The following is a 26305-nucleotide window of genomic DNA, read 5'->3' on the forward strand; positions in this document are numbered from 1 at the left end:
TGCATCTGCATCTAGCTTTTTTTTTTTTTTTTTTCTTTATTTTACCCCCTCTCTTACAATTTTGCTTATCGGCAGCATGCTTGGTTACTTACTTAGTAACATCGAAGCAGGCGAAGATCCTGGTGTTTCTGCCCCACAGACCAGCAGTTTCTTTTAGTCTTATTTTTAGTTGGGAGAGCCAATGAAGAAAAACAGAGGTTAAAATTAAGTAACAAAAAAGGCTCCCGCCCCGCCCAACCCTGCCGCGCCCCGACGATAGCCGCGCCTCCGCTGCACGCTGATTGGTGCGGCGACCCTGGCTCTGGTCGGCTCGGTGGGATTCCGATTGTCCTTCTAGAAAGCCTTGTTACATTGTACCCGAGTATATTGCCACTTATCTCTTTTCTGGTCCTTTCATGACTGCCACAAATGACTGATCATTAGCTCATCGTTTGCTCGGCAGCTAATCGCTCGCTTCTGATTGACGGAGCTTTGCTGACCTCGTTGCATCTCGGTCTGCAATGAAATTGATGCCCCGCGGCGATGCTCCACCCGCTGCAGACCATCCGCCTTGCCACCCACTGCCTTCTCGGTTCTCCTTGTTTGCGGGTTAGCGTCTGTTTCAACGGTGACGGAGAACCGAGTTATCCGCGTCGAGTGTGAGTTATGAAGCGTATTGGTAGGCTGCATATCAGGTACCGGTCGGTGTCTTTGGGTCAAGGTCACTCACACTATGTCTTTCCTCGATGTCTTCCAGAAGAGCTTAAAGTTAGAAGTACTAGTAGATCCGAATAGCTTGGACCTAGTAGCTTTCAATTAGAGTCCAAATTTCAGACATATCCTCGGCAGCGTTTCATTGGCAATATGCTTGTTTCTACCTGCATCGCAGCCAAGGCCGAAGCCGTTATATATATATATAATGTTCTCCACAGATGCTAGTACTATCGAGCGGCTCTGAGAACTCCGTGACATTAAATGTTCGCTCTCGCTAGGCTCTACCTAGTACAATGGCTGTCACTTAGAAATTTCCCAGGTGATCTCTCACCGCGCAGTATACCCTCCATCAACCGGAACCACGGCTCCCGTCATCCAGCTGGCATCCTCGCTCGCTAGCACCACGGCCACTCGCGCAATGTCATCCGGTAATCCAGGCCCATTAAAGGGATGTCGTCGGATCAAGTCCGCCGCGGCGTGCATATACTCCGTTGTCTCCTCATAGATGGCTGTCCGGGTATCTGCATACCTTGTCAGTCACCGCTCACAATAGAGTCAACAGTCAACAATCTGCAAACACGATAAGAGACCTACATCCCGGACAAATAGCATTCGCATGAATGCGATCGCGCGCATAATCCAACGCCACCTGACGCGTGAGATTGCTGACAGCCCCCTTGGAGGCACAGTAAGATGCTATCACAGCTTAGCATGATCGTCACCAACCTTGTCGCATCTGGAACGGGTTAACCTACGATTCTCTGTCGCTGCCACGATCCCAAGAATGGATGACAGATTGATGATCCATCCCCGATCGCCCGAAGGATGCGGATCCTGCTTCAGCATCTGTGTGATGGCGTACTTGCTGCCCAGAAAGACCGAGCGCGTATTGATTCGCATGGTAGTATCGTACAGTTCATTGGTGGTTTCATGGATGCGAGCCGGGGTCCGAGATTCAAGAGAGACCCCTGCATTGTTGACCATACTGCGAATAGGTTGTCAGTTGTTTCGGTTGCCGAGATAAGGGGACTTCTACAACAAACATACATATCCAATCGACCAAACTGTTGTGCAGTCTTCAGCACTGCATTTTCCATCTGGGATGCATTGCCCACATCCGTTTGCAGGAAGAAAGCCTGCCCGCCCTCTTGACTGATCGCATCGTGGGTAGTAATGTCCAGTTCGTTCGGCACCGGCGAGCGTGCAGTCGGAGTGATGTCCGCACAGGCAACCTTGGCTCCTTCCCGAGCATAACGCAGAGCGATGGCCCGTCCAATGCCCGAAGACGAGCCTGTGACGAGAGCAACCTTGTTGAGGAGACGCATGATGGCAGTGACAGACTCTAAGGACTATGGAGCTTCACCCGACAGAGAAGAGGGAAGGGATCAACCTCATATACCGACACTCATGAGCCCTCGTATCGAGGGACAGACATCGTCGACCGAGACGAGCTCGATGCATTCGTATTCCTGCAGCTGATGAGTGGTCAATGGCGAGTTCTGCTGCATGATACTGAGGGGGGTTGACTTGTTGGTGGGAGTTGTGCGGGGTAGAGGCGGTCGATGCGACCAGACAAAGAGACTGAGGATGTCATCCCTTGCGGTCAGTCAAGTCACACAACAGCTTGCTCTCTCGGAGCATATCCGATGCATACTGCATATAGTACCCCGCCTGCTGTCTTCTTCTAGTGTACACTCTCATGGCATCCTAAAGCCCACAATCTGTACGTCTTGAGAATTATATACTCGAAGTAAGTTTAATAGAATACCGAGACAAAGTATCGTGTTTACAGTATCACGGTTCGAGAGTCCCTCGTCCAGAAAGTCATCAGTGACCGTCGGTCACTGCTGTCTCACGTATGGGATTAGCACATTGCAACTTGTCATAGTGTTCCGTTGGAAGCATCGATTGCAATTTTCATGATCAAACACCATGCACTACCGGATATACATGGTCTATGTACTCAGTACCATTCCCCTACAGTCCACACCAGAAGTTGAGAGTGTGTTACTTAAAAAGGCCAGGAAAAGGAAAAGGAAAAGAAAAGAAAGAAATAAGAAAAAAAGTATACAAGCGATAAAACTCCTCTCTCGACATAGCACAATAGCAATAGAGAATCAATTTCCCATCCAGCAAGCTCCCTCGCTACTACTACACATGACAGGCACCATTACCAACACCCATCCCTGCAATCCCCAGATAAACAGAACACATAAAATAATTGCATAGCCACACTCCGACCCCATAGTATCCACTCTCCACGATTCATGTCAAATTACTCCAAATTCCTCTTAACTTACAAAAAGGGGAAAAAATAACAAATAGAAAAAAAGGAAAAAAAGGAAAAAAAGGAAAGACCCAGAGCCGGAAATATCCGCCAGGGATGAAGGTACCATCAGATAGGATGGGGGACGTGCAGGAATGCTCGGGTGCAACAAGTCTAGTAATTGAAAGGGAGAAAACAAAGCCACCCCCTCGATCAGAGGGGCGAGACAAGGAATCGCATCGCAAGAATGCTAGATGCGAACTTTAACGGAAGGAAAAAGATTGAGAGCCTCATATCATTGATGCGTTGTTGATGACATGCCATTCCTATGCATTCATTCATTCAAGTGATGAATGAATGGATGGTCGGTGGATATTCTCGCCAGAGGTATTCTCGGGGCGTTTATGGGGACTGTACTTTTGTAGTACGTATATCCTAATTGTCAATGTGCCTCTTAATGGACAAACAGGTTGAGAGCGTAGTACAACCAGGAATGCTCAGAAACTGTCGTGATAGATATTCGGGATATCCATCTTTGGTAGTAGTATTCGATCCAATGGGTTTCGTAGCCAGTGGCAATGGATTCAGCTCAGTGTATCGACGCATTGACGGCTGGCTTCACGCGCGGCGGTAGTCACGGCTACTGCCACAGCGGCGCTCCCGTCCTGAAGATAGGTTAATGAGGGTTGACTACCAAGGAAAATTAAGATTAGGGTTAGCGGGAGGATGCAAGGCATTACATGTGCTAAGTGACTAATGCATCGAAAAAAGTTTCGAACCTAGAAACAGGGTTCAATTATTCTATCCACAGCAGTATATTAGGTTGCTTCCGTGTGAAGCTTATGTGTAGTGCTCTATTATAACATCCGTTCCCTCCGGCTCTTCAGCGTGACTGTGCAGGGACCACCGATTGCGAAGCGCAGCTAAGCCCGGCCCACTGCTCATTCGAGTGCTCCGCCGGACGCCAACTGAGCGCACCGTCAGGTTGCGTCCGAGTCCAGTGGAGCCAGGGCCCCGGTTCTGCGCGCTCTCTTCCAATTTCAGTACCAGTCCAACCGCCTTGTGGTCTTCCGTGAGCTTGGGCCGTCGCTTGGCAAAATACCGAGCATACTTGTACAGGGACCAGTAGTTGCTTCCGACGTTGATGATGGCGATCATGATCTTGTATGGCATCTGCATTTCCAGGGTTAAGATCCGTTCTATCCGCGAGTCCCAGATATTCATCTTACATAATAGAGAAGAATGACTTTCAAGCTGACCCGCTCCTGCTTAAGTCGTAGGTGGATCTCGTTGAAGATAATGACGTTCAGAAAGTACAGCGCGAAGGTAGCCATGATGAGAACAATGCAGAACCGTGGGCGGACGATGAGGGATATTGGAAGGACGAACGGGGCTATAATGGCAAGGACAGTCTCATATAACTGGTGCCTGTTAGGTCACATCGTTGATGTCGCTAAAGCACTTTCGGGGACGGGAGTCCAGATGGGAGGCAGAGTGGACTTACCTCCTGTAGTACGAATAGTTTCGTGCCGATTTCATATACCCCCAACTTCCACGATTTCACCAGGTAGATTACATTGTACCGCAGGCCGTTCACGAGAAAGAAGTTCCACCGCATAAATCGCTGCTTGAAAACTGTCGTCTCCCCAAACCCACCCCGTCTTTTCCCTGCAGCGAAGAGAAACGAAGGGGGTGCGTGGGTTTCCACAAACACGGAGCTGCACATCTGGATTCTTCCGCCGAGCCGTCGACAACTGTTGCCAAGGAACCAGTCTTCGCTGATGGAAAACCCGGGATGATCCTGCAGCGTTTCTCTCAGGAACGAGCGTTCCCAGAGAGAAATGGCCCCATGAGGGAATGTTGCGCTGCCGATACGTCCGGCAAAGGTGCGCTGCAGCCCCGCCAGCTTGTACTCCAGATCCTGCGCCTGTTGACAGTATGTGCCGGGTAAGGAGTCCGCAGCGACGGCCTTGATCGTGTAGCCAATACAGCGGACGGTGTCGCTGAGGCGGGACACTACAACGGGGAAGTTTGGTGGCAAGATGCAGTCGTCGTCGATGAGAAGAGCATAGCGAAACCGCTTAGCAGCGTAACATCCAACAAATAAGGCGATAATCTTAGATCCGACCGGGCTCCATATGTGATTAACTCCATAAGGACGGCAAACCTCCTCAGTATGGTCAATTGGGCTCAGGGCGTCCCCATTCGCGATCACGAAGATGTGTGATGGAGGGAAGATCTTCACGGCTGCCTCGAGGGTCCGGCCCAGAACCGATGCCGCTCGGTAGCAGGGAATGAGCAACGCAGTATCGGGGGCTGTCGGACTGATGCGGCGACTCTCATAGAACTCGTGATCCGGAGCATCGTCCTCAAAGGTGGCGAGAAGTGGTGTGAACGAATAACTAGGTAGACGCGAGCACGGAACAATAAGCGACGTCTCTTCATGGGCTTCGGATGGGCAGAAACCTACAAAACTGCCAGGCTGATGACAATGGCCCAACCTCCCTGTAAGATGAACTTGTGGCGCATCAACCAATACAGCCAGTAGACGGCCCCTTTCCATAGAGGCATCCCCACCAGCACGAAATACACGAATGCGACATAGATTGTGTACGTGCCATATTCGATCACCAACTGGACCCAGTATCTCCGTTCGTGCTTAATGTTCACCAAAGTCGCCCGGTTATAGAGAGTCCCCAAGCTGCTTTCGCGGGCTCGATCCACCACACCGCGCAACGACTGGCGAAAAGCTTTCGTGGGTTCGCTGGCCCTTCTCGGTTCGATGCTTGGGGGGGTGTCCGGTTTAATGGAAGGCTGTGCACTCACAGCCCGTACTATTCCTGGGTCATCTTCGAGACCTGGGCGATTAGGGTCGATGTATTGCAGCTCAGCAGGATGCACTCCCTGGGGTCCATATGGCGTCTCCACAATCACCTGGTCCTCTAGAAGCGGGTAAATTGTCCCTCGGCCCTCCTCCAAAGTCCCCGAATGACTAGTCTGTCGTCGTCGGGCATCACCTGGGTTCACTCCAGTGGCCGGATAGTTAGCGCCAGGTTTTCTTTGTTTGACAACCGACACCTCCTCTGCTGGGTTGGGGGCAACGGGTTGCTGGAACCAGGGTTGCAGAGACGCCTGATTCCATACCTGCCTGATTGATGCGGCAGCTAGAAGAGATTCCGGAATAACAATCTCTTCTGTGAGGGGCTCATCGATTGGAGCGACCATGCTGCCTGAATGAGACCATTCGATAGAATCAGGGTCATGAGAACAGACCTGAGGAGGCCCCTGGCATAATTCCCAATAAGGGCCAGGGGTCTCTCCTGGGTCAGCATCCTCGGCAGGAGGGGGACTGTGCATATAGGGTGGGTGGTTAGCCTATCGCTACCGCACTCCAGGCCGGCCTTGTGACCTATGACTTCGGTACGCGCTTTGGGTTGTACAGCTTGATCTATATAACGAATCTACTCGAGGATCAGCCGGCGCGGAATGTCTGCAGACCGAATTCAATCCGAATGCCTTTAAAGATGGTTACACCGGTCGAGGCCCGGAGGCCTCTTATCGACCGAGTCATGACATCTACAGGATGGCATGATTGTGTGCATTAACTACCCCATAAGCCATAAATACTGCCCTCAGAGTGTCTAGGCGGAGATCCGAGTCAGCGCCAGGCAGTTTAAAGCATAACTGGTTTGAAGTATGCCAGTCTCCTTGCGCACGGACCGAAGATCCGGGGCATTGGTCTTAGTCCTTCCTTTTATTCTAATCCTACCTTATCTGATATTAGTCAACATATGGGTCGGATTGTTTTGTTTTCCCAGATATTTGAGCGAGCCCTTGGAGAAAGGTGAAAGCTACTTCCGCTGTAATTGAGCCGATTAGGGTGGTCAATTCACTCCACAAGAAAGGGTTGGTTTTGTCACAGTAGACTCTGTTTGGGTTTGTCCTACCAGCTGGTCCTTCAGTTGTGACCAAGAGCTCCAGTTAATTCCTTCAGGCTGCCAGTCCAGCTGAATTGGGGTCGATCTTCTGCCGCCCGCACCTGGCGTCACGGCATCCCCATCGGCGGCAAGGGGTAAACAGGGAGATCGGCAATCCGAGACGCTGGTTTGCTGGGGCCTGCGACAAGACCAGTCCACTGACTCGGGTTACAGGTACACCAGGATGGAGGTGGAAGAAAATGATTGGGAGATTGGGGCGATGGTTTCATCTGGTGGACGGATAATAAACCCGCCCACATTACTGGGCCGCATACCAGATGATGGGATCCGGTATTCTCGCCCTTCTTCCATCGACGTCTCGCTGTGGCTGTATTTCCGCGGATCATCCAGCACCACAGATGGTCACTGCTAATGATCCAGGCATTTCTCTGCTCATACGGAAGGTGAGTTCCGCCAACCGGAGTGAGCTGTATGAAAGAACATCAAAAGCCACAGCTTGTCACTTCCCCATGGGCTTGGCCATTAATGAGGCCAAATGAGTTAGGTACATCGAAGAGGACGTCAATCGATAGCCCAAGTTGTCCGTTATAGGATAGCAGCCGTCTATAGAGCTTATTAATTACACTTGTACCTGCTCTCACATGGAACCATGTTGTGTAACTAATCAATATGTACGCTGAAGTTTAAGCAGTTCATTTGTGAAACCGTTCAAATGCCAGTGGTCTCATCGACTCCGATCACTGTTTATTTACCCGGTTTCCAGTCCCCAAGCTTGGAGGTCCGGCTGCATCTTACGGCCCGTGCCTTCTTGGTGGCACCTCTTGTGTTCATAGGCAGCCGCGCCACCGTTGAAGCGCTTCCATCACTGTCAAAGGTTTGCTGAAAGATGAGGATCTTCGGAGGCGGAGCAATCCAGTACACAGGCTGCCATCCTGCAAGGGACTGCAGTAGAGGTTTTCTGGTCGAGGCTGGGATGATGCGGCCAGGACGAAGACCGATTTCAGCAAACGATGACAAACGATAATTCAGATTATAAACAAGTAGAAATAATATTTGACATAGTAGCAAGCTGAAGAAGGGATAGAGCCACACCAGGTAAGCAATATGGGGATGAATTGCGCGAAACTCAGAATCATCGGGAAGCAGCATACCAGGGAACAGGGAACATCTCAAGCACAGTGTCTCAGTAACATCCAACTAACATCCAATCAGTATTACTGGAGATAATACCCATTAAACCGATCAGACCAATCTTGCTCTCTGTGATCTGACACAATATTCTAGGGATACACTCCAATCTAGGGGACGGGTGATACCGCTCCTCCCTATAGTAGAACCTTGTAGAAACCCCTTCAAAGTGTATGAAGAAACACTCATTGTAAGGGATATGAGCACAGTCCGAACAAGGCAACAGCATGACAGTCTGTCGGGAAAGTCCAGAATTCTGTTCTGGGGCACATGGCTTCGGATCAGGCAACTCGTGTCACTACTTAGTACTTTCACGAGTCCAGGCCGTGCATATCTGGTGTTCATTCTTTCAGACTTCGACTTGTTCCACGAATAGAATCTGAGTTGCAGTCGTAGAACATCCTCGTGGCTTTTCATTATGACACCCTCAGAACCAATTACATGTCGCGGTTGAATTTTCCGTCACAAGGTTAAGAAGCTTTCCTTACACTGTCTGTGGCGCGATAGCCATGCAAGATACTCGTGATGTTGCTAGACCCAGCAGATAGGCATTCTCCATTCCGTAGAGCTATTTTGTGTGGAGCTGAGAGACAGAAGCCTCATCGGTTGTTATCACCGTGTACGGACCTATATGGTGGAAGGTGAGGACAGTCGAGCTAATCATTTGACATGATATCGTGTAACAATTTATCATTATGACAGCGGACATGTGCTAGTATAGAGCCAGTCTTTTCCATGGTTCGGCAGGTGTCATACTCTTCGGGATTTGAAAAGAAAGCAAGGAGTATCCGTTGCGGGCTTAGCAGGTCTTACCCGCTGATTACGCTATGCCGCCATCTCCACGGCATAAGCCCATGAATTCCCCACGTAATTATCCCATTCTTTATGTACAATACGTTAATGAAATGTTTGCCGGTGTCCTGATTGGACTGCAAATCCAGCCATCAGCAATGCATCTTCTCCTGCGGGCATTTCATCTTTTGTACTCATCGTTGCCGTGGAGAAACACTTGACTCAGTGAGTTCGAAACATGATTCAGTCTTGAGAGGTCAAAGCGTGCCTGGTGCTGAGATGTCATGTTCATTTGCCTGTACATAGCCGGCCCATTCCCAAGGGATTCATATTGTGACCTAGAAGCAATAGTGTTAGGACACTCGAAGAATGCTATGAGTGGATTGGGAATCCAAGCACCATATCTCACGGGTTCAGCTGTGGAGAAATGTACCCATCAAGAAACTAGGAGAAGGAAAAGGAATTGACGATAGTCATACCACTTGAGATCACCCGCCTAGCTTTGACGAGCCTGCGATATCGAGGAGATGCGCGTCTGTCAGTGCCCTCGATGGCAGTATGCTTGCCAACGACGTTCCGGAAGTAGATGATGGTAGAGTCAGACTTAATTGAAATGCGAAGGCCGTTCCTGATCTGGAAATCATAGATTCAAAGGAAGAAGGAGCCACCAACAAGGTCAGATGATATCTCTTTCAATGGCCTCGCATCAACATTCACAGAGCATGAACATCTGTAAACATGAGGTACCTCCCAATGTCCGCTATACTGGAACTGCCGGCCAAGGCTGGTCGAGATAACGGCACCAAGTAGGTTCTGTGGCTATACCGCGGCCAATGCTGTAACTAAAATGCGGTCGAAGTTACCAAGAAGATGGTCCTCTGTTCCTCTGTATGTCTCGGATCTGTATGGGGCCTAATATAACTAATTATATATTATTGTCAATGCTTCAACATTTCTCAACCATTCAGTACTAGTACGAAAGGCTTATCTACTGTGTGTTTTGCCATTGAGCTTCCCTTGTAATGTGAAAATGCGGTGTTATGCACAAGTCCAAAATATATACTACTAGTACTACCGGTGCAAGTACAATATCGACAGATAGTATGTGTGCGAGTGTCATCCTCTCCGCACATTCGGGGTTCTCTCAACCTGATTAATCAAGGGGGCATCCTCACGAACTATTCCCAAAATCTTCTTTCTTGATGGTATATAAAGCTATATAATCTGCAGTGGCCTAAGCCTTAAATATGCATAGTTAGACAACATTAGGAGGCCCATAATCGGTCACCAAAGGTTTATGTCAGTTGATATATATATGTTTGCCAAGTGTCCAATACCTGGACTTCGCTCAACTGAGCCTCTTGATTTTCTTGACAAGCGTGTCACTCCCTAACATTAGTGGAATAACTTCCTTACTGTCGCGAGAAATCTGCCACTTTCTCCTGCCCAAAATGCCCCAGAGCCCTTACTGCGGACATGCTCTACCACACTGCATATGACCGAGTGACGTGCACGATCCTGTACTTCCCCAAACCCCATCCCCAACTTGTGGCCTCAACACAACTCATCACTACAATCACCTCAATAAACACATCAATCTCATTTAATTCAGACACAAGTCTCTCTACGATTTATACGCGACAGCCAGATACATCTTCGCCTCATCGACCAACACCCCCTCCGCACCCGCCTCCTCAGCAAACCTCTTGACAAACAACCTCTTCGCCTCATCCCTCACCCCTGAATCACCGAAATTCCGAAACATCGGACTAGAAACAGCCCTTTCAAACACCTCTCCAGCATTAGCAACACTATACACACGATCCTGAAACGACTCCGTCAAGAAAACCGTCTTCACCACCAGCCCTGCCCCCTCTAGAAGCTCCCTCAAAGACCATTCCCCCTGTACCCAACTCTCATCCCACACCAACTCCATCCCCAAATCACCACTAATTCTCTTAAAGATCCGACTAGGAACATGAACATCTCTCGCCGCCACATCCGTCACGATCCTCCCACCAGGCTTCAACCACCGCATCCAGCCCCTAACCGCCCGCCCGGGGTCAGGCAATAACACCAACGCCGCAGCACAAGTAATCAGATCGAAGCCCTCCTCTCCGCGAGGAAGCATCCTCTCTAGTCCGACACCCGATAAATCAGAGATATCATGTTGAAGGAACGTCACATTTGAACCGGTCTGCTGGGCCTTGTGACGCGCCACATCCAGCATGCCGGGACTGATGTCGACTCCGACAACGAGGCCAGATTTGCCGACGGCTTGCTCAGCGAGAAAGGATACCAGTCCTGTGCCGCAGGCGAGGTCAAGCACGGATTCGCCTTCGCGGGGTGCTGCGGTGCGGATGTATGCTTCTGCTAGGGCGCCGTGGTGGGAGGTGTCGTAGTTGGGGCTGCGTTCGTCGTAGATAGATTGGATTATGGATGTTTGGGATGGGGACATGGCTGATAGTAGTAACTAAGAGGGATGTGAGAGTATTTGGTCCTGATGCTGTTGAGGATGAAAGAGCCCGAAAGTTGATGTCAAATCCTCTGGGTGATAGCCATATATACAAGTGAAGATTGTGTCGCTTATGTCCGGTAACTCCGTCTGTGAGGTCATACTAGGTGCTGTCTCTTCCATCCTGGACTTAATGCATCGGAATAGTGACAGTCGTTAACTATAGATGAATTAATTAACAATGCATCTTGCTCCTCGCGCTCACTTCGAACTAGTGATTGGTACAATGGGGCTAAGACGTCTTAAGGCTACTTCATGCTCGGACCATACTACTCCGGACGACCTTGTATGATCGCTCTCAACCTCTTCCTCCGGATGTTTACATTTGGGACTTCGAATAGAAGGGGAAATATTCAAACACTTTAAAATTGTAGTCACCTCTTTTTCGTTATTTGAGACACCATTTCCACAGTCACACTTTGCAGTAGTTCTCTAGGACTGCCCGTTTCAGGAAGAACGATCAGCCGACGCCAACCAACCCTCAATTTCCATTACTACTATCCTATCATTTGGATGTTACTGCCAGTACTCCAGTAAGGCCTCTCCTAGACACTGATATCTATCCTACCACATCTTCTCCCACCACCTTCTCACCCAATGCATCTTTGCCAACTCCGCCCTCCGCCGCTCCAAGAATCCTCCATCTTCCCAAACCCTACACTCAGCATCGACCTCAGCCTTGCCAGAAAATATATCAGCCTTTGCCGGATCCACCCACTTCGTGCCCTGATACACCTTCCAAAACAGGAACATGACGGCCCAGAACGCCACGCCGAAGTACGAAGTGATAAACCCCTCTACACTGAACGGGACAAACACTGTGAACCCATTAAACAGCGTCACCAAGCACCCAATGATCAATGCCACAATAGCTGCGTACGGCTGACACGGCGACGCCCAGGGGAGGAACGTCTTCCGATCGATGCCCTGTGCCTTGAGCGCACGATACCAGGCTAGGAAGACGCAGACCATGCCGGTGTAGGTGAGGATAAAGGCGGTGGTGGTGAGGTCGACGAACCAGTAGAAGACCGTGACGGCAGAGGTATCGGCGACGAGGAATGTGATGCAAGAGAGGAGGGAGACGACGAGAACGCAGTTGATAGGGACTCCGGCGGAGGTACATTTCAGGAGAAAGGCAGGGGCTTGGTGATCGCGTGCGAGCGAGTAGAGGGTGCGGCTGGAGCTGTAGAGGTAGGCATTTCCGCAGGACCAGCCGGCTAGGAGGATGAGGAAGTTGATGAAGCCGGGAAGGCCGTGGATGCCGAGATTCTGGATGCCAATCACCCATGGAGAGGCGGCGGATCCAGCAGCAGAGGATTCGATGGCGCTTATGAGACGAGGGTCGTTTGGGGAGCAGATGATACTCACGGCGAGGACCCCAATGACGTAAAAGCCGACGATACGGTAGAAGGTCATTTTGACGACGCGGGGAATCGTGAAGCGCGGGTTTTCGATCTCGCCGGCGGCCAGGGCTGGAAGGTCGGGTCCAGCGACGGAGAAAGCGGCGTACACAACAACGGAGAACCAGCCCAGGAAGCGGCCGGTGTTGCCAGTGGTGTAGTATTCGTACATGACGCCGTGTGTTTAATTGCGGAAGCCGTAGATGTCGTGGTGGGGATTTCCGCCGAGCATGGTGATGAAGGTCAAGAGGACCAGACCGATGAGAAGGAGGATCTTGGTGGAGGCCATGATGAATTCGGTCTCTCCATAGTATTTTACGGCGACGATGTTCAGGAGGAAGCATACGACCATGGCCATGGCGACCCAGACGGCTGGGTTGACGCTGGTGTTCCAGTACTGCATCACCGTCGCCACAGCGGAGTACTCGGTGCAGAGAAGCATGAGTCCGCCGTAAAAGTATACCCAGCCCCTACAGATGTCAGTGTATGAGTTGGAAATGTCTCGGGCTCACGTACATTGCAAATCCGAAGGCTGGATCGATGTACCGCGCTGCTAGTTCGAAGATAGATCCTCGGATTGGCAGGTAGGCGCACATCTCACCCACGCATAGGTTTGTGGGCCAGATGAACAGAACGCCATAGAAGAGATACCCCAGGAACAGGGACAGAGGCCCGGCATCACGGAGGTAAGAACCGATACCGACAAATAGGCCTGTTCCAATCGATCCCCCAATGGCCATCAACTGCACATGGCGAGAAGAAAGACCACGTTTAGTTTCGTGGTATTCAATGACCGTTCCATTTTCTGTATGGGAGAGGCTATCGCCTCCGGATTCTCTGGCTGTGCTAGTGACTGAAGTTGACTTTCCCATGGCTAATTCTGACGAAACCGTGGATGGGAACGGCGATGCCACCCATTATTAACTCTGTCGTTCGTCTGCATTGACGGCAGGAACTGATAAGTGTCGCTCAATTTGCAGATGGAGATAATGGAAGGTTTCCGCGAAGAAGTCTGGGGAAGCACATTGGGTGATGCTATTCGTGGAGGAGCAGGACACGGATCGCGATAAGAGGCTGGATCGTTGGACGATCAATCAGTTGGACGGCCGATGTTATCAGAGTTATCACTTTGCCGGAAGAGGGAGGAGATGGCGATGCCAATCTCGCCAAGTGATAAGCTCACGCGCCCTCGTTCCCGTTTTTATCTGCATTTCAACCGTGATCGTCTGCGAAGATTGATTCTTCACTGATGGATAAGAACATGGCATTTCGATGACCTTATACACTTGTCGGAAAGCAGGCGCGACAAGCTCAACCGATGCACAAAAATGAATAATGAATGGCTGATGAAATCCCAGTATAAAAGACCCAGCATCACCTAAAGCGGAAGACGCCAAAGGATCTACCCACTGGTGTCATGGGTTTCCAGTGCTTCAACGTTTCTGACAAACATGTTATGCCTGACTAGTCTGCCGCTTGCCGGGTGCACTGGGTAAGATCGAGCGACTATAGAAAGATTGCAGAAATGATGAGTATTACTATGTATCCTCAAAGCTAGTCTATATTCACTTGCTCATATTTCTTCAAGACCTTCCCCGCTGTTTACCCCAGATTACCCTCGCTCGGGCTTGGAAGGCTCCTGTGACTTCCCCTCTTTTCTTCGGGATTTGAATCAACGCCATCCTTGTGGCTTCGGAGTAGCGGTGCAAAGCATACCGACTTGCATACTGACTCAATGATGCAAACGCTTGGCTTGCTTTATTCATTCTTACATTGGCTCTCGTTGCCCAATGGCAAAAACCCCCCGGATGCAAAGAACCACCAACGCCCGACGCAACGCCATGAGATCTGCATATATGCATCGACTTTACAAGCAGGACTTGTTTTCACCATTTTTCCCGTTGGTGGAATCATTTCATTCCATCTGCCTGGACTACCGGGGAATATGCGATATAAAGCAGTTGGTGGTGTCGGTCACAATATGACTTGCGCTGGATAACCGACAAGCATCCACGGCAGTCACAATGAAGCTCTCTCCTCTTTCCTTATTCTTCACCTCCATTTTTGCTCTTCCATCTCACCTCACGCCGAGGAATGATATACCTCCTTTCTTCCTCCTAGCCGGCGACAGCACCACCGCCGTCCAATCCAGCGGCGGAGGCGGCTGGGGCGACGGGTTCATCAACACGACACTCCACAAGGGAGCCAAAGGTATAAACTACGGTCACAACGGAGCCACCACTGTCAGCTTCCGCTCCGGAGGCGACTGGGCCACCGTCCTCTCCAAGGTCGCAGAATACAAGTCCGACTACCGAGCCTTTGTGACCATCCAATTCGGACACAACGACCAGAAGCCCGCCGCGAATATCTCCTTGGCTGAATACACCAGTAACCTAGAACAATTTGCAAAGGATGTCAAGAATGCAGGAGGCACACCTATTCTGGTCACGCCATTGTCCCGTCGCAACTACGACAATTCCACTGGCACACCACTCGTGATTGAGAATTTGGCGGACCAGAGAGCGGCGACTATTGATGCTGCAAAGATTACAGACACATCTTATATTGATTTGAATAAGGCAAGTACGGATTACTTGAATAGTATTGGGCCGGCCGATGCGTATACGTATAACTTGGCGTCGGATGATTATACGCATCTGAATGGGGAGGGAAGCATAGTGTTTGGGGGGATGGTGGCTTCGTTGATTGATCAGGATTTCGCAGAGTTGAAGAGTGATGGGTATGTTAAGGTGAATGCGAAGCTTTTGGCAGCCTTGGAGGAAGGCAAGTACTATTGGCCCTAAATTTCAGGGTTGTTTGGTGGAACTGGATGTTCCTAGTTTCTTGATGGAATGTGAATCTGCATGTGTTGCACTTATATAGTGTTTTTACCCATGATCAATGGTTGGTAGATGGTATCTACCAAGCAGAAAAGGACAGTTGTTACAACTTTATTCTGAAATATCTCAGTGTGGCATATGATCTGGCCAACACCATGTTATGACCAGCGTGATTCTATTATTGCTGTTCCAGTCCCTTTCAACTCCCACAATGGCATGCTGCTTTGTTAGCCTACATAGGCGATCTATACACAAAGTGCATCTGGTCTTCACACAACGCCTCTGTAGCTCACAGTCAAAACGCCTGTGCATCCTCCGTGCCATTTAGAGCCAACTGAATATATCCTTTGAATCGAATAACCTCCGATGGTCTGCTCTACTGACTCAGCTTAGCAAAATAGAACGGTCTAGTGTAACATCCTTAATCATATAGACCTGCTTGCTGTGGAATTAATATAAGCTATCAGTATGTCATTGTCATGAGACTCGTACAAGCCCTCGAGGCCTACATTTCCTGTTGTTATCTGCTACTGCATCTCATGAGAACAGGACATTTCCCTTTTCAACCTGCTTGGGGCATTTGGCCCCCCACAATATACATCAGTCTGCCTGAGGCAGTAGTATTGCTATCTGGAGCTGGTGTCAAAGACGGTGCAAATATGAGGCTCCTTACGTGCAATGATGAGTTATATGCATGCAACTAGAGTCTGCACAAATAAATAATGTCACTGCAGCAATATCTCACGAGCATTCGGATGATAAGAGCGTTGAAAGGATCTATGATCCGCCTACGTAATGAGCAGTGAACGAACGCATGTGATATTCATGGATGCTGTGAAAATAAGGCTTTGCAGTACGACGTATGCCCTAAGAGCTCTACACTTGAATGTATTGAACAGACCTTCATACTCCATTAGCAGGTCTTCTCAGACGTTCTGTTTCATTGCAACATTGGAACCCTTCACCTCCTCCCAGCAAAGTCTCTAAAGACCGTGACCTCTGCACCCATACGCACAATATCCAATCACAGCACCACGGTCGAAAAACAATGACAAACAAGCTTCTGCTGCCAGATGACATACCTGCGCAGCGCGTCAGCCCAGATCTATAGCACGGCGAAATACAGTCTTCTATGTATGCAATGTTATGTTAATTATTGCATGGGTTCTGCAAGGTTCGGTGTCAGCAGACAATCCTCTGCAGCGAAAGTAAATGGAAGACTGTCTGGTAGACACAGGAAGTAGCAGTAAGTATAGGCTACCGGAATGGTACTTAGGAGAAGGAAATGTCGAACTCCCCGAGAAATCCCTCAACGCACCACCACCACCATCATCATCACCAGACTCAGCTGGCACACACCACACACCACACGCCCAGCTTCAGCTACTTACTGATCGGCAATCTTCATCCGACATCACTCAGTTACATTGACCAAAAATAACAGCAGCGAAAGAAAAGGGTCATCTCAGACGCCAGGGAAGGAGGCAAACCCCGAATCAAGAAGGTGACAGTGAAGTCTAGAGTTCGGGTGTGCATGAGACGAGACAATAATAGCAATAGCAGCAGTCCAGTCCAGCCAGTCCCGAGTACTCAGGTAACTAACTAACTAACTTACTAGTAAATTAGTGAGCTAACTACTAAGTTAGTAGCAGCGCGCTCTCTCGGCCGTCGCATCGAATAACTACTCAGAAAGGATCGGCTTATCTCCGTTCCTCTTGATTGCATACAGCCGGTACCCATACAATACTCAATACATGAGTGTCTGTCACTCAGTGTCTCACCCATTCTTCACCAGGCATTCAGTCAGTCAGTCCCCTATAAGCCCCCCGGAATATAGCATTAAGTAGCAGTTGAAATACCACTTCCTCACGGAACTCCCCCTTACTCCCTACACTACCACACACTAACTCAACATCCGTCATCCGATCAATCACACAACCAGCGACCCCATCCAGTAACAAGTAAAGACAGTAGCGTAACTTCGCGTTTCGGATGCAGGGACCACCAAAAGGCCTGTGCGTGCACCGGTCGACTTTTAGTAACTCTGTAGCTAAACTGCAGTAAGAAGGTAGGTGTGGGCTGGTTGAAAATGACGGGCGGCCGGGGCGGGCGCGCGCGGACGTGGATACCTTTCCTTACCTCCTACTATCTATCTAGACTAACTGTTATTTATTTTCTCCCTTCCTGCAACGCGTTCTGCACGGCGGCCCGTGGCACGGGAAGATTTAGAAAGGCCAGCGCTATGGCGCTAGGTTAGTTCTTCTTTGGTGTGAATGTGGGTGTGTGTGTGCCTATCAGTGTTGCTCCATGCGAACGGAATGACGGATGGGTACCTCGGAAAGGAAAATAGCAGTTGGTGGGGAGCTATGCAGATAGGTGTGGTAGATAGTGACTTACCTATCTATCTACCTAGGAGTTCAGCCATTTTTTTTTTTTTTTTCGCACAATGGGATTGAGTGAGTGAGTGAGTGGTTGGGACATTAGTCTTTCTAATGGATTATGGATTTACTTTACGACACACACATGCTTTGTAAACACGTATTAAGAAGAGAGGAAAAGGAAAAAGTATTATCACATCCCACACAACCGAGGAACTAGAAACAGAAAAAAAACAACATCTGAAAAAAGTATATGGAGCAACTGATCCGACACCAACCGTTCTGGCCGAAAATATCCCTCATCCGAGCAGCAGCAGCAGCAACAACAAGACAGCAAGACAGCAAGCAAGAAACCAGCATAATCCCGTTCCCGTAGCGTGCAGGATCGTCAAGGCTCAGCCGCAGTTCCGCTCCACCACTCCACAGCTGGTTGGAGTAACACAGTGAAAGAATAATACATCTAACCAGTGTAGTGAAACTTACAAATACTTTACGAGAACCCAGAAGAGTCTTCTCGGAGTAACTGCGGATATTACATCGAGTATAGATACGATGGCGCTTGCATTGCTAGTAGAAAATTACTAGGGGAGATACAAAACAGGTTTAGCTGGCGGCAAGCCTAGCAAAGCAATTATTGAGAGAAAAAAAAAAAATAGGAAATAAAAAAAAGGGAAAAAAAGCAATGGTCGAATTGCGCGCTAACTTCAATTACTTTTGCTTGCTGCATAACGCTACTGTAGGTCTTATGTGCCTAGTGCGAGACCGCGTAGCACCAGGAACGGTCGAGTCAGCTTTTCAATGGTCTTGTGTGTTAGGTGCTACTGGGAGAATCCCTGTCTAGTAAGTAATGGGTGTGAAGGTGGCGGGTACTGGTTGTTAGTAGTGGTGTAGTGGGGTATTATTTTTGTGTGTGTGCGCGCGCTTTCCACCATATTTTCTGCAATGCTGTGGTTTGAGAAATATGTGCAGTGAGTGGCAACTGGCAATTGGCAACTAGCAAGGTTACATACATATCATGCAACAATCAGGCCGAGCTTTCTCCACAGATGGGGGAGCGCGTACATATTGCATACATGGGAGGGAAGGTGGATAGTTAGTGTGCGTATAGTAGTTGCTAATAATCACATCTTACTAGGCCGGTTGGGGTCATTGAAGTGCAAGTCAGCGAGGTATTATTATTACTTACTCCAACCACCTGATTGTTGGTCACGTATCTAAGTATTAAATTAAATCACACTCCGAAGCCAGAGGTGCATTATTAATCGCGACACCATTGCACGTTGCTACTTTAGTGCTACTTAAACTAACTATGTCTGGGCCTAGATTATTATCGCGATGGTGTGGGAGACCGACTGGAATACAACTGGATACTTCTTCCTACACGCCAAACCAATGTGGAGGGGAGGGCCTCCCGTGCCAATTGCAGTGTGGAGGGATGCCCACCAGCCAGGTGTAACACTACATTATGACGGACTGCCATTACTGGCTGCTGCATAGAGTGGAGACCAGCACTGGTGGGGTGGGATAGTACTAGTAGTAGTAAGAAAGGACAACTGCAGTGACAGCGGGCCTATCATCATCCCGGTCCTTAATTTACTCTTACTCGGCCATTGGGGGATTGTCGGAGCTACTAGGGAATGGCGTGCTACTACTTCAGTCGCCCGTAATTAGGGACTTATATCCGGCCATCTGATAGCAAATCAGCCCTAGAGGCATTTCGTGCTCCCGTCCAGTCGACCAGAGCATGTAACAGCTGTTAAGCACCTAGATCAAGGGCCCATTGTATCCCAATGTCGACCAGGGCTACTTGAATATCCCTCATCGTACAGCCTGCGCAGAATGATGATTGGCATCCCTGAAGTACCGCGAAGACAGCACGCGTGAGATCCCAGTGAGTACAGGCTGAGTACCTCGATCCAGTGCTTACAGCCTTATCCTGTAAGTATTATTACTTTTGTGACGAGTCCCACGGCCCGTGCAGAAGTTATCTCGCGCCCATGATGCCATCTTGCATATCCGCTCGAGCAAAGACCACCAAGGCGCCTGTATTCCACGATCGCCATGCACGCCGTCGGAGATTTTTTTTTTTCTTTCTCTCTCAGGCTGCCTGTTACTCGCGTCGCGCAGGATCGACAATGCGATTGTTCTATGCTTCGTATGGATGGGTAGCCGTCCGTACGGAGTACAGGAGGGCTGATGACGCTGCAGTGCACCATACCGGATCATAGTGGTCCGTGACACCCGTTGCTAGATCCCTGTCTGTATCCTGTTGCCAAGCCTGCTCAGATTACTAGGTTGATGCTTCATGCGCCTATCATCTGTGCAACACGTCCTCTGGATGCGTCTCAGATCGTCGGCATCTTCGCATATGTACACGCTCGAGTCGGGCGGCTCTAGGTATCCGCTTCGCTAGTTGGCGTCTGTATAGCACAGCGTTCGTCGCAACTTGCGGAAAGGCAGGGTGTCCCCATTTCTTGTTTTCTTATTATTCTGGGAATGCACGGGGGCTGGTGAATCTCATATACATCCAGTGGTCAAGTAACACGATCGCACCCGCCCCTAATCCACAACGCCCTCGGGCCCGCAGTCTCCAGTCGAGCACTAAGGAGGCACTGGTAGGAGATCTTCCGCAACGGGACCCCAGACTGGTTAGTTTCAGATTACTCGGTTTTTGACAGGTGTACTAACGTGTCGTTCCTCGGTAACCTTGACGGCGGATCGAAGGTTGCGGCAACGCCAACAAGTTGATTGGTATCTCCGCATTTGGTACCTGTATATAAGGGGATGCTAGCGTCCTGCCGGATACCCATTTCTTTCTCGGGCTTCAGCAGTAGTAGCTGGTCCGGGTGGTGACGGTGCGCATGTGTAGATCCAAGGGTATTGCTTACCTGCTCTATCGATACGAATAATACCATCGGTGCACCACATGACACCGCACTAAAGGACGCTTGCGCTGTCGGTGGCCTCAGGTGTCGAGGGTCTGTGGTCAGCCAGCAAGAGGGACCGTGCGATGAAGGAACTGACTTCGGAAGGGTGTAAGAACCGCTGGCGAGCTCAGCTCACTACTACGTGTCCCGCTATCCATGGGTGAGATGAATTATGCTTCGCACGAGCCATACTGCTCGTTTCGAGACGGTTGCGCAACCCTGCTCGACAACGTCCGCAAGCTGTGATGCTAGGATTCTGGTCGTTCTCCTACTGGCTTCCATTGCAATACTTGGACTGGAAATATTGCATGGCCACATTGACGTATCGCAGAGGGACCATGGGCCCCGTGCGAGATCCATGCATGGAAGCTGTTCTCAAGCATCTTCTCTGCCAGCAATTAGTACTCAACTTGCTGTCTGCAAGCCCATGGACGTCATAACGTGGGATGTCGCCAGACATGCTCAACCAATCAGTCGTTGCAGTACTAACGTCGGCAGCAAAGGAGGGCAGCTAAGCCTGGATAAATGGGGTCCTCGTGCAGCTCCGTAGGTTACCATGCAACACCATCACTTAACCCTACCAGTAATCTTGGTTCCATACGGGCTTCAAATTATGTTAGTAACGCAGTAAGTAGATGGGATCATTTTTTGTGCGCTGGTCTTTGTGAGTAGTTAGCACTCTATAGAAATATCAGCAGCTCCAGCAGGGCGAGCTCTTGTATGCCGTTCGGCGTAGAACATTTGTTTTTAGACCGCGCTATTCTTGTCATGACTGGAATACACCGGTTCAAGGCACGCAGAATGTATCTGCTCGATTCTTTGAGATACTAATCTCGATATTGCGAGTCCTGTCCTAAATCAGTTCTCATTGCGATTGCACAGCGGTCGTGCGACCAACAACCGCCCGTTAAAGTTGACTGTCAGCAGGTCCGCAACCATCCGCACTCCCCCATGCACATCCTGGATAGAAACTAGACGGTCGCTTGTGCATAATGCGCGGACACTTTAATTACTGTTGTGTTTGGGCCTGCCTCGGAATGGCGACGATACCCATGCTCAGACAATTTAGCATGAAAGTCAAACTCGCGTGCGCCAGTGACCTCCTCAGAATTGGAGACAAGATTGGCCAATGCGACCAAACGTGGGCACGATACTTTGAGGGATTACTCGTGTTGGTTGGCTGTCCGTTCCCGGAAATCGAGAGCGAACGCGCTGTTCCTAGGGAACCGACCCCAGTTGCTTCAGGGGACGCCAGTCTTTGGGGAAAGCGACCAAGATGATCAGCCATGGCCGGCGCTGAGATCCAATCAACGGGCGGTGGAATGTCGGAAGCTACTAGTGCAACCGATGAGCTCCGGATTATTTCGCCCATAGCCTCTGCCAAGTCTTCATCGTCGTCCGCTTGACAGGGAAAGGTACTCCACTAGGCAACGATCAACTGCCAGATGGGGTCACGGAAGGCAGAGGTGAAACCGAACAAAAAAAGAAGTCGTCGATTAACCTTAGCAGCTGGAACCAAAATTGGACACCGCCCGATGGAAGCGAGGAAGGATGAACCTAGGTAGTTGGATGCCTAGGCGCATCTCTGTTCCATCGTGGAAGCAGGATGGCTGGGGTATCTAGCCGTCATTCTCGCCCTCGGGAGTTGTACGGTCCCAGCGACTTTGACTTCCCAACAATTTGTTAACACGACGAGGTATCTGCTTGGTACCATACTTTTCTCTCTCGTCTCGGTCTCTCCAGCAAGCAATTCGTCTGCTTCCTCCTTTACAGCCGGTGGAATGACCTCAGGGGTCCCACCCGCAGCAACGGATCGAACGGATACGATTGGCAAAATACCCGCTGGATCCAGGGAAATCCCCCACACGAACCTTGAACCTTCTCATTCGTCCTCCCCCACAAAATGGCGCAGGCTCGGTTTTCCATGCTGCGGTCCGGTTGTGAGACTAGTGCAGGAGATAGACACACTAGAGTGCTCCAGCTCGCAACCGGACCTTCCTTTTCCTGCTCCCAACGTCCTCCCTGCGAAATTGGCGCCAGCTGCGATTAATTACGATCAGTTCCATTGTTTCCCTCCATTACCCTGATTGGGGGGTTTTTGAAGCGGCGCCAGCCGCCACCACATATGTAAGCCGCTGGCAGGCCAGGCAGCCCACCGACTCGGGCGTAGCCGTCGAAGGTTTGATGGTTTCCTCAAACCAAGCGACCCGTCGACGTGGTTATTTTCCCTCTTTGTCCCTACCCCAGACCGATGCTCTGGCTGGGATCTCATTCCCATCGTGGCTCCTGCTAAAGGCGGAGGCAATAGTGGCCGATCCGGGCAGTCACGAGGTCCGGGGTTGGATTCCACCCTGAACTCTGGCTCCTGCCGAGAGAATGACCCAAGAGGCTAAGACGGGCCAAATAACGGCCTGGCGACCGAACCGGTATGGGTTCTCTTACCATATCTTACCCTTTCACCAGCCCCAATGTTACATGTGCGCCGTATCAATAATTACCCCAGGTCGCACACCAAAAAGCAGGACCGGCGACAATCGGCCTGCAGCCCGTGAGCCTGCCTGATCCAGTTAGCCTGCATACTAGTCCGGTAGCCTGAAGCGCCCTTGACTTTTAGTAGTGACACACCACTCACCGGTAATCTAATCTGCATTACATTTGCCGATGATAAGTGACAGTGGTCGGTTTGTGGAAAAAGGTAACAGTGTAAGTAACGCGAGATAATCATCTATCTAGAGTCTCTTGGCTAGCAGCGCATGGTGGATTCCCTTATCTGCCAACGCCTTTGAGATACTTTGGATGCCTCAGGACCCTGAAGAGTGCCCGATGTTCTAGAAATGCAAGGCTTGTTTTTCCTCTCTTAAGTTGCCATTGCCTGTTTTACCTCTTTCACAATACGTGACAGGCCCGATTGAACCTAATTACGACACACAGCCCGGTTTAGATTGTAGCCTGGATACGATGTTCTGGCATGCATCATGAGCTTCTCGTTTATGCCGTAACTTGGATCACCTGGATCAACTAACACTGCAGTAAATTGGCCCTAGTCTTCAAGTGCTGTTCTGTGCTCATCCTCTGAACTCCGGCACCGTTTCTAGAGATCTTGAGCGACAAGCGCAACAGCTCCAGCTTGGATGAATTTGAAATGGAAACCCTTCCATCAAGCCACAGCGAGCATTCGAGCTCCCACATCCCGTTATCCATTAACTACAAGATTAAGCAGAGTAAGCAAGAATACCAAGGGCTCTCAACAAGCAAGAAGGATACTGTCTCTAACAAGCGGCAACGCAATTACTCTGAAAGTAAAACACCACTTCTGCAGGCCTCGATACCAGACCAAGCACTTCGTGTGCTTTCATAGAATGTTAAGGCAGGTCGAGAATAACTATCTGGTTCCTAGAGCTAGTGCTTCGTATCCCATGTCTCATTTGAAGTTTCACCCAAGTCAATGGGAGGAAATTGATCATCTTGAGGAGACCAGCCATGCACGACTAGTCTTGCCCCAGGTCTATTTCTTCTTCTGTCTTCTTGTTATTGCCTGGTACTCGGCCGTGTCTCCAGCCGAAAGGGCCATCGTTGACATTCTAGACGACGGTGTGTGTCGTAATTAGGATCATTCCACCGGACATCGGACGAGCTCAGATGGCCAGGTCGCGGTCTACGTGGATAGCTTTTCCTTTCTTTCTCTCTCTCTCTCAAGCTAAATAGCCAGCTAATTAGCTTACGAGCAGGGGAGTAACTCTAGATACTACCTACCCAGGGAGTAAGTGATCGGAGAGGGCGTGCGTGACGTGCGAATACCGAGGAGGTACAGAATTACCATACGTGCGGCCGGGATGTGACCGTATTGTCAGTTGGGCTGGGACAGCATCCACACCCCCGTGACTGGGTTGTGGGGCCCGCTCTCTGGCTCTGGCCCTGTCATGGCCCATGCTTTCCCTCCCAAAGCACGCCGGACCAGAGCCACCCGGCCCACTCCGTTCCCCGTCACGGCCCATTATTGGATGGACGTCTGTGACTGAAGCTGGATGCTGTTTCGTGGGTTTGTCCCGCAGCATTCGCCGGGGTTAGTTATTTAGACGGGCCTCTCACTGCCCACGCTGGTAAAAACGTAGGTTGCGAAAAAAGAAAATAAAGGAAAACTAGAAATGGAAGGGGAAAGGAAAGAAAAAAAAAATAAAACTCACTTCGGTCTTGGTAGCTAAGGTGGTAAGTAAGTAGGTTGTAGTCCGGCCGTCTTTAGTTGGGAGGCTAGGCTGGTCTGTTCGTAACCGGAAGAGCGATCCCAATACTTCAGGAAATAATATGGAGTAATAAATCCAAACGAAATGACATATCTGGCAATTGGAGATTCTAGCTAACTAGTTGGTTTAGTTGGTTTAGCAGGTGAAAGGACCGGACCTGCTTACGACATACCATCTACCTGCCACTAGATAACCCGAGCAGCTTCTCCGGAGCATGTAAAAAGTTTCAGTGAGTGAAAAGAAAGACAAGAAAAACAACCACTGCGAGCGATCCTGCTAGTTGTTCAGTCCTGGTGCTCCCCGTGCAACAGCAGACTACTAGGGCGTTTCCTTGCTGCGGCAGAGCCACTAACTGCTGCGGTTCCTGCTCGTACTGACACCCCTCGGAGAGTACAGCCTTACACCACCCAATCCACTCCCATCCCCATCCCCATCCCCATTCATCAGTCATCCTTCCTTCCTCTCACCTTCCATCCCTCTTAATTTATCTATCTAACCACTACTACAACTACTGTTCTCTTTCTTTTTTACACTTTCATATTACACCCCTCCTCTCTCCCGATCCCCAACCCAAAGTGTGCCTTCTTCTTCTTCTTCCTTCTTGTTAGCTGCTTGTCGGACCACATACCGCTCTCTTGTCTGCTTATCAGCAATTGATTGAGCAGCAGCTAGCCAGCCCAGCACACCCGCCCATAACTCCAGTCGGCTATCTCCGGCTTATCCACCGACGACTCACACCACCATCGCGGCGCATGCCCGCGCAACTCACCTCCATCCTATCCTATCCCGCAAATTTCGTCTTAGGAATCCAAGACCAATGGTCTGTGGTATTCGTGGGTGATTCAGTCCATCCTCACGAGTCGTTCCGTGTGCAGAGCTTGGTGAGTAGCCACCCGTGGGTTTCCCCTGGAGCCTGGAAACTCAACCCCTGCTGATTACAGTTGCTAATCCCGAGATCGATTGCCTCCCCCCCAGGAACGGAGCCACTTCGCCACCCACCCACTTGATCTAATTCCTTTGTAACGGTGATCCTGTTAATCGTCTACACATTATCAAGTTATCGCCGCCCACAATTCCCATTCCTTTAACTTCTTATAAAATTACACCCCGAATAACGGCCTTCTTGC

The 26305-nt window shown here is 50.0% G+C and overlaps 9 protein-coding genes across 9 annotated transcripts; 3 read left to right on the forward strand and 6 right to left on the reverse strand.

The window, feature by feature from the left end:
- Nucleotides 1-900: 900 nt before the first annotated feature.
- BDQ94DRAFT_178039 (SDR family NAD(P)-dependent oxidoreductase) lies at nucleotides 901-2072 on the reverse strand. The gene is made up of 4 exons (XM_026773047.1): nucleotides 1741-2072; nucleotides 1449-1678; nucleotides 1288-1389; nucleotides 901-1214 (listed from the first exon to the last, which is right to left on the reverse strand). The coding sequence occupies exons 1-4, from the start codon at nucleotides 2016-2018 to the stop codon at nucleotides 1021-1023; spliced, it is 804 nt and encodes a 267-aa protein (XP_026627032.1). The 5' UTR covers nucleotides 2019-2072; the 3' UTR covers nucleotides 901-1020.
- A 1727-nt stretch (nucleotides 2073-3799) lies between these two features.
- On the reverse strand, nucleotides 3800-6316 carry BDQ94DRAFT_158978 (glycosyltransferase family 2 protein; the record flags this gene model as incomplete). Its single annotated transcript, XM_026769021.1, has 4 exons — nucleotides 3800-4132; nucleotides 4189-4380; nucleotides 4464-5361; nucleotides 5430-6316. The coding sequence occupies 4 exons, from the start codon at nucleotides 6314-6316 to the stop codon at nucleotides 3800-3802; spliced, it is 2310 nt and encodes a 769-aa protein (XP_026627033.1).
- A 4185-nt stretch (nucleotides 6317-10501) lies between these two features.
- Nucleotides 10502-11335, reverse strand: BDQ94DRAFT_169554 (class I SAM-dependent methyltransferase; the record flags this gene model as incomplete). Its single annotated transcript, XM_026771319.1, has 1 exon — nucleotides 10502-11335. The coding sequence occupies one exon, from the start codon at nucleotides 11333-11335 to the stop codon at nucleotides 10502-10504; it is 834 nt and encodes a 277-aa protein (XP_026627034.1).
- Nucleotides 11336-11956: 621 nt separating this feature from the next.
- BDQ94DRAFT_158979 (putative proline permease) lies at nucleotides 11957-13664 on the reverse strand (the record flags this gene model as incomplete). Its single annotated transcript, XM_026769022.1, has 3 exons — nucleotides 11957-12864; nucleotides 13051-13262; nucleotides 13309-13664. The coding sequence occupies 3 exons, from the start codon at nucleotides 13662-13664 to the stop codon at nucleotides 11957-11959; spliced, it is 1476 nt and encodes a 491-aa protein (XP_026627035.1).
- Nucleotides 13665-14501: 837 nt separating this feature from the next.
- On the forward strand, nucleotides 14502-15025 carry BDQ94DRAFT_141884 (uncharacterized protein). Its single transcript, XM_026765918.1, has one exon. The coding sequence runs from the start codon at nucleotides 14528-14530 to the stop codon at nucleotides 14789-14791; it is 264 nt and encodes an 87-aa protein (XP_026627036.1). The 5' UTR covers nucleotides 14502-14527; the 3' UTR covers nucleotides 14792-15025.
- BDQ94DRAFT_169557 (rhamnogalacturonan acetylesterase) lies at nucleotides 14817-15596 on the forward strand (the record flags this gene model as incomplete). The annotated part of the gene is made up of 1 exon (XM_026771320.1): nucleotides 14817-15596. One exon carries the CDS (start codon nucleotides 14817-14819, stop codon nucleotides 15594-15596), a length of 780 nt encoding a protein of 259 aa, XP_026627037.1.
- A 4162-nt stretch (nucleotides 15597-19758) lies between these two features.
- On the reverse strand, nucleotides 19759-20253 carry BDQ94DRAFT_141887 (uncharacterized protein). The gene has a single exon (XM_026765919.1). The coding sequence runs from the start codon at nucleotides 20234-20236 to the stop codon at nucleotides 19934-19936; it is 303 nt and encodes a 100-aa protein (XP_026627038.1). The 5' UTR covers nucleotides 20237-20253; the 3' UTR covers nucleotides 19759-19933.
- A 2678-nt stretch (nucleotides 20254-22931) lies between these two features.
- Nucleotides 22932-23338, reverse strand: BDQ94DRAFT_141890 (uncharacterized protein). The gene has a single exon (XM_026765920.1). The coding sequence runs from the start codon at nucleotides 23213-23215 to the stop codon at nucleotides 22994-22996; it is 222 nt and encodes a 73-aa protein (XP_026627039.1). The 5' UTR covers nucleotides 23216-23338; the 3' UTR covers nucleotides 22932-22993.
- Nucleotides 23339-23977: 639 nt separating this feature from the next.
- On the forward strand, nucleotides 23978-24965 carry BDQ94DRAFT_141891 (uncharacterized protein). Its single transcript, XM_026765921.1, has one exon. It carries the CDS (start codon nucleotides 24069-24071, stop codon nucleotides 24543-24545), a length of 477 nt encoding a protein of 158 aa, XP_026627040.1. The 5' UTR covers nucleotides 23978-24068; the 3' UTR covers nucleotides 24546-24965.
- The last annotated feature ends 1340 nt before the right edge of the window (nucleotides 24966-26305 follow it).

The sequence above is a fragment of the Aspergillus welwitschiae genome (assembly GCF_003344945.1).
Source record: "Aspergillus welwitschiae strain CBS 139.54b unplaced genomic scaffold BDQ94scaffold_13, whole genome shotgun sequence".
Lineage (NCBI taxonomy): Eukaryota > Fungi > Ascomycota > Eurotiomycetes > Eurotiales > Aspergillaceae > Aspergillus > Aspergillus welwitschiae.